The 16,455-nt window shown below is 40.8% G+C and overlaps 1 protein-coding gene across 1 annotated transcript; it reads right to left on the bottom strand.

Moving 5' to 3' along the window:
- Positions 1-3,233: 3,233 nt before the first annotated feature.
- On the bottom strand, positions 3,234-6,205 carry LOC120526762 (zona pellucida sperm-binding protein 3-like). The gene is made up of 9 exons (XM_039749913.1): positions 5,817-6,205; positions 5,363-5,481; positions 4,965-5,068; positions 4,704-4,869; positions 4,509-4,629; positions 3,937-4,028; positions 3,753-3,862; positions 3,556-3,672; positions 3,234-3,352 (listed from the first exon to the last, which is right to left on the bottom strand). The coding sequence occupies exons 1-9, from the start codon at positions 6,165-6,167 to the stop codon at positions 3,249-3,251; spliced, it is 1,284 nt and encodes a 427-aa protein (XP_039605847.1). The 5' UTR covers positions 6,168-6,205; the 3' UTR covers positions 3,234-3,248.
- Between the last annotated feature and the right edge of the window lie 10,250 nt (positions 6,206-16,455).

Raw genomic sequence — 16,455 nt, 5'->3', positions numbered from 1 at the left:
GTTAAAAGTAGATCTAATCAGAACAGTGATGAACTTTAATTTTGTGATTTTCTTCAGTACTCTGAATAGTCAGTGCAAAAAGCACACAAAGCAAGCTTGACCAATTTCCTGGGAGTATGTATATTAGTATACTGGAGGCATGTCCACCACAAAGAGAGAACTGGTCTCTGCTGAGAATCCTCATACAAGATTTAACAGCAATTCAAGTCAACTGTCTTGTTTAAGATCATCAGAGGACATTGAAAAAGACCTCAAATAGCCATCATTGCCCAGACTTTATGTTCTTGAACCAGGTAGCAGTTTGAGAATATCAGGGAGGGAAACTTTCTGCCTTTTAGACAGCCCTCCTAGGCTGAAAGAGTCAACTAAACTGATGAAGACAGCAGCTTTGTAGCTACCACTTATTTCTGGGATATTCTGGAAAAAGGAACCACCAGGTGACCGGCCATTACAGCATCTGCATTAAAACTGTCTGCCATCTACGGAGACATGGTCATTCCAGGCTGATAAGTCAAGTAAACTGTGAGAACGGATGATTGCAGCTTTGCAGCTACCACTTGTTTCTAAAGTACTTGAAAGAACAAGTAAATGTGACATAGCGGTCCACACCATCAAACAGACAGGAATTTATTTTTTTGGTGGGGATCCCAGGAATGCATCCAGCCTTGGCCCGACTCACACCACAAAATCCAGCAAATCAAAATTTATAAATAACTTAAATATATTAAAAGAAAAGGAAATTAAACTACTATTAAAAGAGGTAGTCATTCCCTTATGGCAATAAATATTAGGACATCACACTCACGCCAAAGTCCTTACCACAGTCCAAATGCAGCAGTAATGGATGAAAAGATGCAGAGAACATCTTTCTATAAACAATGTGATAAACAGTCCTACTGGTAGTCCTGGTGTTGAGGGTTGATGAGATTTGGAGAGTGCTACCCTCTGATGAAGCATGATGATCAATCCAACACTACTCAGGACAGGCAATCAATCAAACATATAGCACATATTCATACAAAAACAAAAAAAAATGTAGCTCAAAGTGCTTTACAAAATGAATAGAAAAAATAGAAGACAATATAAAAAATAAACATAACATTAACATAGAATAAGTAAGGTCCAATGGCCAGAAAAAAAAATCTGTAGGGGCAGACAGTTCATGCATCCTTACAGGTCTGACGATCCAGGATAGAAATGATATTCCACCGGTGGTAGTGGAGACAAGACAGATCCGGTGGTTACAAACACAAAAACGGGGGTCCCTTTTAAAGTTCCCGCCAGCCCTGGTCCCAAGCAGCCCTGCAGATGTCCAATCAGGGAAACACCCTCAGGGCAGCTGGGAAATGGAACCCATTATTTGTAGCATTGCTACAATGAAATAGGCCAATTAAAAAAAAAAAAAATCTGGTCTTGAAACCCAAAAAAAAAAAAAAAAAAACCAGACCTGGACTTATACGCCCCTTCAAAAATGCGACTTCCCCCACCCCCCATCTTCTTGCCTCCTCCAATCTTGTACCAGTTTCTCAGAAGCATTGAATGTTGTTGCAGCAGCACAGTTACCAATTTCATTTGCTACTTCAACTATGTTTAATTTAAAACCAGCTTCATATTTTCTTCTGATTGAATGCTCCCATCATAAAGAATTCTCTTACAATAAAGGTGTATGAGGGTGCGAGATACAAACAAATCAGTGCAAATGTTGCTTCAGAATAGTTTGGGTATTACTATGTGGTCATGTCACAAGCGAGAAAGACACACATAAAGAGCACATGGCTGCACCCACATAGGGAGAAAACCCCCCAGAGTTTACCACATTCAACTTGACTGCCATTATAAAAACACCAGAAATTACAGTAAAATTAAAGCCCCAACTTACCTGTGGGAAAAGTTATCCATGAGTGTGTATATATATATATATATGGTAAGTACATATGGCTGTAAGCCCCTCCAAGTATGATTTCAAATATGTTATTGCATTATAAAATGCAATACCTATTGAAGTTGATCTAATCAGAACAATGATGAACTGAAGCAGAGCCCTGGAGTTTGTTTCAAAGGCTAAGCCACAATAGCAACCTCACTCCTTGCTTTTAATATTGTGATTTTCTTCAGTACTCCGAATATTCAGTGCAAGCATTTTTATATATATATATATATATATATATATACACACACACACACACACACACACAATCTTACTGGTGGTAGGACAGGTCTCCTGTAGAGTAATATTAACAGTGAAGTGCTCACCACAAAATGTTAACTTTTCTCTGCTGGAAATCCTCATACAAGATTTAACAGTTCAAGTCAGCTGACTTTATACAAGCTGATCAGAAACATTAACCACTTGTTTCTGGGATGTTCTGGAAAGAGGAACCACCATTTGACATGCCATTACAGCAACTGTTGTAATATAGATCAATATACTTGATCTTTGAATTAATTTTCAGAAATCAAAAAATGAGGTCAAAAGGATCCATTTTATAACAATGGGAAAGGGAGAGCTTTTGAGCAGATTTGATAGGCAGTGGTCTTTTTGGTTTTAAGTTGGAGTTCAAATCCAACAAAAAAAAAAAAAAAAATCTGGCATAACACTACACACTTGGAAATCTATTCAATCCTTGTCTGGGACAATCTTGTCCAAGCCATGATGAATCAGTCTAGTAATCACTAGTGAGACCTGCTGAAGCATTGTGAAGAACAACTCCCTTAACTTTTACTCCACATCAGGTTAGATAGATAGTCTGCAGTCATATTAAACCTCTGACATGTCTGCAGCTTTTAGAATGTGTCTAAGACAATTCCTGACCAAATGGCTCTTGTCTATTTCAGGACATAATCTAATTCTCTGTAAATTAGAGGTTTGTGCTCCTTTGAATTGTGTGGTTGGATCCAAGGCTTCATGGAGATTGCCTCCTGATCAACCGTTTTGGATTTCACCAAGGTTAATGCTCACATCAATTGAAGTTTCTCCTCATTGCCAATAACCAGCTTAATGTGGAGGGAACACTCCCACACCACACCCAATAGTGTTATAACCCACTGTAGTGGAACTGGATTTCCAAAATAATGCCTGTAGTCAGTGGGATTTTGCCAATCTTGGCCCCCCAAAAACTTTCAGGCTAGCACATCCCCATGATTATGCAACACTGAAGTTCATATTCTCCTCATGGTGTTGCACAAAACCCTGAACTCCCCCCCCCAAAAAAAAGTATTAAACCAGATGCAAATAAATTTCAGTCAGTTTAATTAGAAATATGAGGTTTCTGGTACAAGAGATACAAAAGAAAAGCAGAACATGTCAGAGCCAGTACAACCAGCATTGAACCCAGGACCAGCATAAAGGAGCCTGTAAGAGGAAAGGAAGCAAACATCATGCAACTGTAATGTTGGCACACAGAAGATATAGCCTGGGAAAGCAAAATTGGTTTGACAATTTAAAAAAAAAAAAACATTCAAGTGAATAATCCCCAAAGCAAAACACTGCCATTTAGTCCACAATTTCACTTTACCTTTTAATCCTGTTATTTGCATATCCTATTCAGACCTCACCTGCTGGCTTCACTTCTGTAGCAGTCAGATGTTCTGATCCTGGAAGGGAAGACTCAGCCTGCAGGAATAGGGGACCAACCACAAGAGTCTTCTCCCATTCAACCGGTGTAGTTTTTACTAGAGAAAGGGTGGGTAGCCTTTAGCTATTCATTTACAAAATGGACCATCTCCAAAAGCTATGTGCAGTAGACACCTACCACTCCTCCCTGGTCTGCGTCTTGCCATCTCCAACCTCCTTTTTTGGCCAGTAGCACAATTTGCATCACAGCAACTACATACCTGGTTATTGCCATCTACAGATGTCCACCTTTAGGAAAGCAGGTTTGTCAGAATTCTATGAGCTACTATAGTTCTCAACTAGTTAACCCTGCAGAAACTTACTGGCTTAGTCCAGTTCTGTAGGTGCAGGCCTTGTTCAAGGAGTCAATGGCCTGGGAAGCCAAAGTCACCTTCAGATGACAGGTAATGAAGACCTGAAAGCATACAAAGAAACCTAAGCACAGACCCAGTTCTATGTTCAGCTGCCTTCATGCATGACCAGCAGAATACAGGCTTGGTGTGGGGCTCATTTCAACCACCCACAATGTTAGCAACTTGCTTTTAAAAAAAAATAAAAGCCACCCACACAGCTTGTGACAGCTCAAGTACACAGCACATCAAAAGTTTGTGGTGTTAATCAGAATTTTACTGATAACTTGTGCTAACTAGTTGTGAAAACTAGTGTTTTCAACCCAAGAAATTTTGACATTAAGGAAATTGCAAAATTTTAAATACACTGGTTTAGAAAACGAGTGAATGTATTCTAGGGTGGGGGTTAGGGAAGGCAGGCAGCAAAAAATTAAATAGCCGCTTCACCTCTAGATCCGGGCCTGCCTAAGCATGCAACATTCTAGCAGGTTTTTCTGCATCAGATGTAGAAAGTGGTTTCTGACGCCAATATTGAGCCAACTTACTGAGCTTGTAGCCACACCATAGAATCTGAAGGCATCAAGCTCAAACTGGAGGGTAGATGGAGCAACTCTGGGAGTTTTGAACTGGGAATTGGACCCAGTCACTTTGCTGTCTGTAAAACACCTGCAACACAGACAGGAGATCAGGGCTCTAAGTGACATTTGCCTTGGGACAAGTGTCGGGTCTAGATTCCTCACCCATTATTGCCAATGAAGGTGTATGTTTGGGCAGAACCATCTGAAGCCACACAGTTGTCCACAAAGAGCTGCAGAGGCACATGGTTAGTGCTGTCAACAGAGGCCTGCAGGTTGATGAGGTCACCCAGATAGAAGATGTTGGAGGAACTTGGTCCACTCCAGTCACCTGTAGAGAGAGCACACCACCTTTATGGTCTGGTCTAAGGTAATCCTGCAGAAAGATAGTGGCAGGACCCAAAGCCAAAAATGACAATGCCTTACTGTTCATAATAATCAAAGAGAATCCTAGAACATCCTGAGCAGATATGGTGGAGGTATATGGGACCCAAGTGGGATTCAGTGCATTACTGCTGACATTATGGTTTCTGCAAGGGAGACAAGCAGTTAGGAAGAGACACACAACTGAATCAGAATCAAAAGCTCTGCAGTTCTGGTCAGAGAATATTGACCAGAACTGCAAAGATTTATTAATGTAGCACTTCACTACTCAAAGCACTCAGCAATTGCAAATTAAGGGCCTTGCTCAAGGGCTCAGAGCAGAGCCCCTTTTGGATTCAAACCAGCAACCTTCCAATTGCCAGTGCAGATCCCTATAGCCTCCAAGCCACCACTCCACCTAAAAACCAAAAGACCACTAGCAGGTCTTTTGTGCATCTCACCTGGGGTAATGGCATTCAATCCGCACCACAGCTGGGTTGGTTCGTATAATGGGAATCCCAGGAATAGGAGAGGGGTTGTAGTCAAGGGTGAAGGTGTACACTATTTCATCAGCAAGCATCTAGAAAAGCAACAGTAAACAAGCATATCAATGCTGTAGTTTCTGAACATGTTCATGCAGTTACAGACTTTAGCAACTCTCCTGCAACTAGTTACTACTTGGTAAATTAAGTGGCACCTACACACACGGCCCCTTAACCCAATTGGCTCTTTAGTAAAATTAAAATTTTGATTAAAATAAAAAAAAAAAAAAAGTCAGGTTTATATAAATATATAGTACATACACAATTTCGTATAATCGATCGTAAATTTAACGCCAAAACAAAGCTCAATATACCATAATGATTCATGTAGAAACCACCACTTTGCTCGGTTTGTAATATAAAAAAATCTCACCGTAACGGTGCTGCCACATCCCTGTAAAGGAGCTTCGATTACAAAGGCAGTTGGCGTTTGGCTGGTCACTCCACATCCTCCTACTGACAAATCGGACGCCTGGACAAGATGCTGAATACCTAGCAGATCAGGATTGATAGTCACGATAACGTTCCACTCAGTGCATTGTGCAGATACCGTTTCGGGCGACCCCACTCTTTGCTGGACTAAACTTTCTTTCTGTATAACCACAGCCTTGTGGACTTTAGAAGGAAAGCCATTCCGCCTGGAACCGAATGCCGAAGACACGACATTGAAAGTCAGCAACCCAAATACGAGGAGCGGCAACTGATACATAGCTTTACACGCCATAATAAAACAAACAGAAAACTCAAAGTAAGAAATCAGGTGCCCCCAGCAGTCCTCTTATACTGTCAGGTAACGCGCCGCGGCTGCGCGCTTCATAAGCACGTGTGCGCGCACCTGTCTGATGTCAGAAATGATAAGCGGGAAACTGGCGGAGGAGTCTGGCGAGTGGAGGTCGATTGGAAGGGGCCGTTTTGGCTTTTCTTCTTCTTCCTCCTCCTTTTTTGGCCTTTTTAAATTAACGGTCGATGTCATTTTTCTTCAATTGTGTAAATGCAGGGCTGTCATTAATTAACCACATAAACAACTGGGCGCTTCTCGGGGCGCCAGGACCTGGGGACATCTTTAGCAAAAATTCCCAAATCATGAAACACTTGATTTAAGAATATTCGACGGATGTTTGCGTCGTCTAATGTGCATTTTCCGGTAGCTTCATAAAACAAAATAAAATAAAATGTAAGAATGCCAAAATGCAAGCGGGCGCCTAAAGACAATATCAACAGAAGTGGTAGAGACAGTTAAGAAACCCATCCACAGGGGATGCACAAACCAGTGTGTTTCCCAGATAAATGGGGAGGGTTACGTCAGGAAGGGCATTCGGTGTAAAATTTTGCCAAATCAATATGCGGACAACATGATCCGATGTGGCAAACCCTAACGGGAATTAAGCTTAGAACAAGGATGCTCACCCTTGGAAATGCAAGCAGTCTTCTATTTGATCTTTTTTCAGATGCAACCCCGACAAGTTCTTGGATGTTACTGTCATGCCGATCACTCTTCTACGCTTGTCTGTTGAGCTGTTCTTTATCACCCCAATATAGCTAAAGACTGGCAATCTCCCTCTCATAAGCTGTGCGTGTCAGATCAGTTTATTATAACATTTAATATTCCGTAAGCGTGTCTGATGTGGAGCAGCAACTTCAAATATCCATCCATTCATTATCCAACCCACTATTTCCTAATTACATGGTCACGGAGCCAATCCCAGCCAACACAGGGTGCAATGCAGGAAACAAACCCCGGGCAGGGCGCCACAGGGGGCGCACACCCACACACATCCACACCAAGCACACACTAGGAACAATGTAGAATCCTCAATGCACCCAACCTGCATGTCTTTGGACTGTGGGAGAACACCCACACAGACACGGGGAGAACATGCAAACTCCACGTAGGTAGGACCCGGGAAGCGTGCTGCCCAACTTCAAATATCCTTAGTATAAAAATCTTCAAATCGCGCGCCATCGCAGCGGTTTGTTCAACTGTAGAAAGCTGACGTCCCATTTTCAAACTCCTGGCAAATCTGCTGCTGCTCCTAAACCGCCTTCCATTTCTGGAAAGTCAAGTGCAAAGAAAATAAATAAATAAATAAACAGTAAAGGACAGTCTTTTTTCACTTCAGTCAGTAAGTACGTTAAGTACAATAATCATTTATTGACTAGGTGTAAGACATTACACTTCCCCCGCAAAACAATTTGTATAAAAATTTAGGCTTTCCCAATAGATATTTCAGCAAGATGAAAATTTCATGAAAATAATACACTGTATATGTACATTCATAAATCAAAACACTGGAAAAAATTCATAACCAGTATGTAAACAGGCAACTTTTAACATATATTTTTGTAAGATTTTCCTTTTGTATAAAACTTAAATAATCTTGTAAAGGACACAGAGCTAAAAAGATTGTGCCACTCTCCACATCACAGTTAAGCTCAACAATATGCACTTATTTAACAAAGTACGAAATATCGTTGTTAAATAACACCTTCCCGCTGTTATGGCCATGGGAGATGCTTTATAAAATACCACACACCAACTGGTAAGTATTGCGGCTACTCTTCACCTCTGCAGTCCACCGATGACCACTTACCTCTTTGAGGACCTTTGATTATCCTATGATTCCAGAGCCTCAGACATATATATATATATATAGCAAAATACCTGCGCTTTGCAGCGGCGAAGTACTGCCTTAAAAGTTTTATTAGGGAGAAAATTAAACTTTTTTAAACTGAGGGAAAATATACCAATAATTATTTGTTAAGGATCTCTTTGTATACCACATTGTGAGTTCGGCCCTCCGGTTGTAATATGACCAAGCTGTGCGCTGAGCTTACTCTTAAGCATGCAACGTACAGTTGGCCATGTGAACAGTAATCTTGTTTCAAATCTCACAGCTTGGATTGCTGCTGTCATAATCGGTTTGAGTTTCATGGTTTGTTTCAATTACGACAGTATTTGTAGGACTTGTGTTGAAGTGACATTCAGCATCTGTCAAGCGTTGTAAGTATACAACCAGTTTCATCGATAACTTCACATCCAGCTTTTTAGAGTTTAAACATTCATAAACATCAAAGTGTTCACTACTGAAATCGTCACCTGTGAATCTAAGATGTTTAAGAGGCATTGGCGGTTGTCCAAAGGTGTAAAATATTTGGCCACTTCGGTACACTTGAAAGCGACAACCGAACAATTCAGCGGCAGCCATCAACTCACATGCAGAACCATAGCTGAAGGGCTTAAGCATTTCACTCTTCTAGTGCTCCTATGAAGTATAATTATCTCCTGTACCGTCATCAGTCCACACATTGAACCTGTCCCAGTTATTCAATACATAAGACACAATGTTTCTCCAGATATCAAGAGTGAGCCTGATATGGCCGTGCAATATGTAACACAGAGAATGGAAAAGATAGATGCCATCTCCGGGCATGGAAACCACTCAGTAAGTGACAGTTCTTTGATCGATGGTGATCACCTCGGTAGACATGTTAATGCGGGTCGGTTGGAATGATAAAGGAAATGGGTACCTGAACAATGTAAAGTAAGTCTAAAATACCTACACAATAACTATAATCATAATAAACGAACAATAAAACAGCGGAGAAGCCGTGGATTAAATAAAAAGGCTGTAGTTATCAGCAGTGAGACGTGAATCCCGTGGCGAAGCAAGGAAGGGACTGAAAAGACTGGGGCGACGGATGGCCTTATATAGGCAGGCAGCCAACAACGTGGGAGGCGTTGGGATGGGGGACCCAACGCCGCCTCACACGGTGACTGAGCTGCAGGCTATGGACATATATATGTACGTAAGTAGGATTCAGTTAGTGTTGGGAACCAGTGTACCAAATTTCTTGAAGATGGGCCCATAAGTAACAAAGACTGTTGAAAAGTTCAATATGGCGGCCGACAGTGGCATCATACCACCGAAATAAGTACCAAATTTCAGCCTTCTACCTACACAGGAATTTGGAGAATTAGTGACGTTGGAAAGTTCAATATGGCGGTTGACAGTGGCGTCATACCACCAAAATAAGTACGTACATTGGTTTCGGTTAGCGCGGGAAGCCGCCTACCAAATTTCGTGAAGATGGGGCCATAAATAAGAAAGTTCAACATGGCGGACGTTGTTGACCGTTATGACTGTTATGTGTAGAATTTCGAAATTAAACCTGCTTAACTTTTGTAAGTAAGCCGTAAGGAATGAGCCTTCCAAATTTCAGCCTTCTACCTACACGGGAAGCTGGAGAATTAGTGACGTGTTGGAAAGTTCAATATGGCGGCTGCCAGTGGCGTCATACCACTGAAATAAGTATGTACATTGGTTTCGGTTAGCGCAGGGAAGCCGCCTACCAAATTTCGTGAAGATGGGGCCATGAATAAGAAAGTTCAACATGGCGGACGTTGTCTACCATTATCGACTGTTATGACCGTTATGCGTAGAATTTCGAAATAAAACGTACTTAACTTTTGTAAGTAAGCTGTAAGGAATAAGCCTGCCACATTTCAGCCTTCTACCTACACGGGAAGTTGGAGAATTAGTGACGAGTCAGTGAGTGAGTCAGTCAGTCAGTGAGGGCTTTGCCTTTTATTAGTATAGACTGCTGAATTTGCGCATTTCCTGTTCAAATAGGAGAAACACAAGATGCTTCAATAAAGAGCCTCACCTCACCTCGGACTGGGTTGATGCATGCATTTGGCGCGTGCCTGTTGCTGTCTCTCTGTATGTCTCCAATATAATGTTTGCAGACATGTTTATTATACACCCTGACTTTCCACAGTCTGGCTAATATCTCTAATGAATGCATGTGACATATTTAATTTTGCTGATCGGAGGTAAAACCGCAGTGAAATGGCACAAGGTGAGGCAGACAGTACCGTGCCGCACCGTAAGGGGCGCATATGAGCCAAACAGGTGCTTGTTGCTGGTGTTCTTCTATACGCAGAGGCTCCAATAAGTTAGTGATATCAGAAAGCAAAGTGCACTGCAGCAGTCCGTTTATTTCTATGTTTTGTTCCGACTGACTGCCAAAATGGAAGATTAAGACTTCCTTATTCCTCCTTATTTTCCTTTGGTTTTAAATGAAAGTGACTGAAATTTTCGTGGAGAAGAATAGATACGTGGAGTTCATTTACAAATCAAGATAAGACCATAAACGGTCCAATTTTATAAAAAATGTGATCAGACTTAGAAAGAAATCCAATTTTTAAAAACTAAATTTTGACCTTAAATAAAATATTCTTTTGATTTTCTTGTTATCCTTTTGTTGAACAGTCTGTATTACATTTAATTAAAGCCTCATAATCAAAAGCTTTTAAAAACAAGAAAATATTTAAATTAAGGTCAAAATTGAAATCCGTTTTTTTTGTATATCACTCTATACTTTCATTTGCATTGAATGAGTATGAATTGTGGAATTGAAATGGCAAAATTAGAACACATGGTGGGTGCAGAGTAAATGTGCTGTCTCCGCTCTCTCTGTCGCTATAAATGTAACATTCTTTCTTATCCAAATATCTACCTTACCTACAGTATGTGTGTGTAAAGAAATACTGATGAGATATGAAACATAAACAGTAGTCAATGTGCATGCTGCCAATTGAAAAATGAATAAGCTACTCTTTTTGATCCATATATTTGTAAATGTTAGTCTGAAGGAGTCAGTGCCTCACCAGCCAAAAGCCTCGCTGCATGTCACTGCATGAGAACTGTTCTAATGCAATACATTTGTGCTTTTGGTGGTCCCAATAAAGTTCAATTTTAAGACAAGCATGTGAGTGCAGTCATAGACATAGAATTACTAGACGCCGCATAATCAGCAGCATCGTACATCAATGTCGACACCATATTGCTAGTGACACTGCTGCGGAGTGAAGTAATGGATAAAGATGCCTCATGCATGTGCTGCTAGGGATTGTACAAACTGCTGTACTCTCTAAACCAGATCCCGAGGGATTACAATTCATAGGTAAGGCTGAACAATTGTTTTGGTTGTACAGTGCATCCAGAAAGTATTCACAGCGCATCACTTTTTCCACATTTTGGTATGTTACAGCCTTATTCCAAAATGAATTAAATTCATTTTTTCTCAGAATTCTACACACAACACCCCATAATGGCAACGTGAAAAAAGTTTACTTGAGGTTTTTGCAAATTTATTAAAAATAAAAAAACTGAGAAATCACATGTACATAAGTATTCACAGCCTTTCCTCAATACTTTGTCGATGCACCTTTGGCAGCAATTACTTCAAGTCTTTTTGAATATGATGCCACAAGCTTGGCACACCTGTCTTTGGCCAGTTTCGCCCATTCCTCTTTGCAGCACCTCTCAAGCTCCATCAGGTTGGGTGGGAAGCGTCGGTGCACAGCCATTTTAAGATCTCTCCAGACAAGTTCAATCAGATTCAAGTCTGGGCTCTGTCTGGGCCACTCAAGGACATTCACAGAGTTGTCCTAAGGCCACTCCTTTGATATCTTGGCTGTGTGCTTAGGGTTGTTGTCCTGCTGAAAGATGAACCGTCGTCCCAGTCTGAGGTCAAGAGCGCTCTGAAGCAGGTTTTCATCCTGGATGTCTCTGTACATTGCTGCAGTCATCTTTCCCTTTATCCTGACTAGTCTCCCAGTTCCTGATGCTGAAAAACATCCCCACAGCATGATGCTGTCACCATCATGCTTCACTGTAGTGATGGTATTGGCCTGGTGATGAGCGCTGCCTTGTTTCCTCCAAACGTGACACCTGGCATTCACACCAAAGAGTTCAATCTTTGTCTGATCAGACCAGAGAATTTTGTTTCTCATGGTCTGAGACTCCTTCAGGTGCCTTTTGGCAAACTCAAGACGGCCTGCCATGTGCCTTTTACTAAGGATTGGCTTCCATCTGGCCACTCTACCATACAGGCCTGATTGGTGGATTGCTGCAGAGATGGTTGTCCTTCTGGAAGGCTCTCCTCTCTCCACAGAGGACCTCTGGAGCTCTGACAGAGTGACCATCGGGTTCTTGGTCACCTCCCTGACTAAGGCCCTTCTCCCCCGATCGCTCAGTTTAGATGGCCGGCCAGCTCTAGGAAGAGTCCTGGTGGTTTTGAACTTCTTCCACTTACAGATGATGGAGGCCACTGTGCTCATTGGGAACTTCAAAGGAGCAGAAATTTTTCTGAAACCTTCTCCAGATTTGTGCCTCGAGACAATCCTGTCTCGGAGGTCTACAGACAATTCCTTTGACTTCATGCTTGGTTTGTGCTCTGACATGAACTGACAACAGTGGGACCTTATATAGACAGGTGTGTGCCTTTCCAAATCCTGTCCAATCAACTGAATTTACCACAGGTGGACTCCAATGAAGCTGCAGAAACATCTCAAGGATGATCAGGGGAAACAGGATGCACCTGAGCTCAATTTTGAGCTTCATGGCAAAGGCTGTGAATACTTATGTACATGTGCTTTCTCAATCTTTTTATTTTTACTAAATTTGCAAAAACCTCAAGTAAACTTTTTTTCACATTGTCATTATAGGGTGTTGTGTGTAGAATTCTGAGGAAAAAACTGAATTTAATCCATTTTGGAATAAGGCTGTAACACAACAAAATGTGGAAACAGTGATGTGCTGTGAATACTTTCTGGATGCACTGTATATGGCCATTAGAAAATCCCATTTTATAATCTTTAGCTACGCCAGGCTAAGATAGCAAAGCTATGCATTTATGTTCTCAAATGAGCCTCCAAACAATGTTTTGGCTAAATGTATTTAGTCACTATGTAGATTGTTGTTAGCTGTTAACATTTTTCAGACTCTGAAAGTTTTCCAAAGAAATCTACCTCAGGAAGCAGTGGGTGTAGCCCTTAGACGGGATTTTGAGAAAGCTGTCCTGTGACGTGTGTCGTGCTAGTTTGGTAACAGATGCTGTACCGGCATCATATGATCAAAGCTACCACTTGCTCACATTAAAAAACAAAGGAGGTTTGATGATTCCTTCTGAGGGTACAGTCAAGGTGGTCAAAGTAGTTGAGCGTGTTATCCGACAGTCGACATTAGGGCAAGCTGTCAGTGTATCTTTGATCAATCAGTTTGTTTGGGTTGAGACTGGTTCAGATGATGTGTTGTTTCTCAAGGATCACATTGAGGAAACACAGTTTGAAATTGACAACCATAATTTCATGCTCATGTCTTTAGTTGTGTCTGTCTTCCATAAACTAAGGCTGCACCATATTGCCAGACTGAATACTCTCAAATTACAGAGTTGCAACACATGGAAAAAGCTATGTAAGACAGTTCTGTTTCAAGGATTTTAGATCCTATCCTGTATATATTTGAGTAACCACATTGTGTGTGTGTGTGTGTGTGTGTGAGAGAGAGAGATTGAGAGAGGAATGAGTGAAATGTTTTCAGAAATTATTAAGCCAATTTGTATATAATAAAATTGCTTCTTTTGTCATTGAGTTTATCACTTCACTGTTAAAAGAAAGACCAGACTGCCAGTTGCAGTCTTACTATTTTGACTTTCAGACATTGGTCAAGTTTTTGTCTCAATAATTGATAATAATTAAAATAATAATACATTTTATTTAATAGGTGCCTTTCTTAGCACTCAAGGTCACCTTACAATAAAATTAAACATTAGTAAAATTAAAACAAGAGAATGTTAAATCAAAAAGCAATAATTAACAAACAAACAAACAAAGATAACTGGCAGTAACAGTGCAAAATTCACAATTGGTATGACAGTTTGAAAAGATAAGTTTTGAGGTCAGTTTTAAAATGTATTATTGAATTGAGCTGATATTTATGAGAGGGAAGAGAATTCCCGAGTTGAGGAGCACTAGGAGAGACGCTCCAGCTCCCATAGCACAGAATTTGATGTGTGGTACAGAAAGTCGAGTTTCAGATGAGGAGTGCAAGCCTGTAGGAGATCAGTGAGGTTGTGGAGATCTTTAAATGTTAAGTGCGGTATTTAGTGTTGTATTCTGTAGATAACAGGAAGCCATTGAAGTTGAGAGAGGGTAGGTGTGATATGTTCAGTGGATTTCGAACAGCAGGTTATTATCCTGGCAGCAGAATTTTGAAGAAGTTGTAAGCGATGGATAAGATTTTGTTGGAAGCCAGATAGAATAGCATTACAGTAATGTATAAGTGAGGTGACTCGGCATTAACCAATACTTCAGTACTGTGTTGCGTAAGAACAGGACGAAGTCTAGAAATGTTTCGGAGATTGAAGAAGGCAGCCCGTAAAATGTTACTTATATGGGAGGAATTATTTAATAATAATAATTATTATTATTATTATTTAATAATTGCCTTTATTAGTGTATAAATGGATATAAATAATTGCATTTAAACGATTCGCCAAAATCTGTTGTATGTAAACAATACTTTTTTAAACATTATTGATTCTTCATCAGAAAGCCCGGTTCCCACGTCTACCTGTATTAGTTTAAATGGCACTTTTGCCACTCGCAATATGGCGGACACGCTGATGTATTGTGTCGACTGGGCAACACAGGGAATGCAGTGTCTACCTATATATGTCTATGGGTACAGTAGTACCTGAATAAAAGTCTGCTTTCATTTACGGTAATGTCTATCGTGTTTTCATTCGTGATCTTCATGGAGTCAATGGAGGCTTTGATCAGGGCTCTCGAGAGACTGAGTGAGGAGTCTGTCTGGGCTTGCGAGTGTCCTGATAAAAACCAAGATCCAGGCCTTTAATGACCTCTTGGGCAAAACCATCAGCAGTGTATCTGTTTGTGGAGAGAGTTTTGACCTTATCAAGAGGTTTACTTACCTTGGCAGTGACATTCATGTCTCTGGTGACTCTTCCTATGAAGTCAGTAGATTGGGAGAGCATGGAGGGTCATGAGGTCACTGAAAAGGGGTGTGTGGCGCTCCCGATATCTATGCAAAATATGCTATACGGTTGTGAGACATGGGCGCTATCCAGTGATCTGAGACAAAGACTGGACTCCTTCAGTTCTGTGTCTCTCCGGAAAATCCTTGGGTACTGTTGGTTTGACTTTGTGTTGAATGAGCGGTTGCTCATGAAGTCCCGAATGAGGCACATTACCTGCATTGTGACGGAGCGTCAGTTACGGCACTACGGCCATGTGGCGCTTTTCCCTGAGAGTGATCCCGCTCGTAAGATCTTCATTGTTGGGGACCCAAGTGGCTGGACCAGGCCAAGGGGTCACCCACGTAACACCTGCCTGTGGCAGATAGAGGGTCATTTCCGAAGGGTGGGACTGGACCACGTGTCTGCCTGGGGGGTTGCCAACTGGGATCCCGAGATGTTTCGTTGTGTGGTGGGTGCTGCAACTCTCTGTACCAGTGCATGCTCCCCAACTTGACTTGACTTGAATAAAACAAGTATTCACAGAAACCTGATTCTAAATGCCATACAAAACCATTTAGAGACATCAGATTACTGGCCACTGAAAAACTATTTCGTAGTTTGAGTTTAAAGACCCCCCCCAACACATCAAATATAAAGCATACTACATATCATAGAAAAAGTAAAAACAACAATTTGAACTATGTTTTTAATTAATAATCACAATTACAATATACAATCTACAACTATTCAAATAATAATTAATTAATTATGCAATACTACTTTTCTTGCTTTTATGTTGGTAAATCATCAATAATATTATCAAAGTCGATTCTGTTTGTCAGTTGCTGCTCTAAAGAAAGTATGGAAAGGATTCTTACATGCAAAAAGCAGTCATTGAAGATCTTAAATAATTGTTTTGTAACTTTGAGTTTGGAGAAAATTCTTTCACAGCAAGCAAAACTAATAGCAATTGAGAGGAAAATTCGCAGAAGTGTTATGATATTTAGAACTGAATATCCAAGATTGAAGTTTTGAATACATTTCAAAAGTTGAAGGGGACCTCTGTTTAATCTCATGTAGCAGCAACAGCAATGAAAATTTGAAGTCTTTTCCTCTCAAGGAGGAACTCTTCCTTGTCAATGCTGTTGAAATCTTGATGCAGTTGACACTTGTAATCAGTATTTAAA

The sequence above is a fragment of the Polypterus senegalus genome, chromosome 3 (genome assembly GCF_016835505.1).
Source record: "Polypterus senegalus isolate Bchr_013 chromosome 3, ASM1683550v1, whole genome shotgun sequence".
Classification (NCBI taxonomy): Eukaryota; Metazoa; Chordata; class Cladistia; order Polypteriformes; family Polypteridae; genus Polypterus; species Polypterus senegalus.
The sequence above is the reverse complement of the archived record's forward strand: the minus strand, read 5'-3'. Positions and strand labels throughout refer to the sequence as shown.

Coding starts and splice junctions, on each gene's coding strand:
- LOC120526762 (XM_039749913.1), bottom strand. CDS start 6,167: ATGGCGTGTAAAGCTATGTATCAGTTGCCGCTCCTCGTATTTGGGTTG. Junction 5,482..5,816: donor GATGTGGCAGCACCGTTACG/GTGAGATTTTTT, acceptor TTGCTTTTCTAG/ATGCTTGCTGATGAAATAGT. Junction 3,673..3,752: donor ACGCAGACCAGGGAGGAGTG/GTAGGTGTCTAC, acceptor CCCTTTCTCTAG/TAAAAACTACACCGGTTGAA.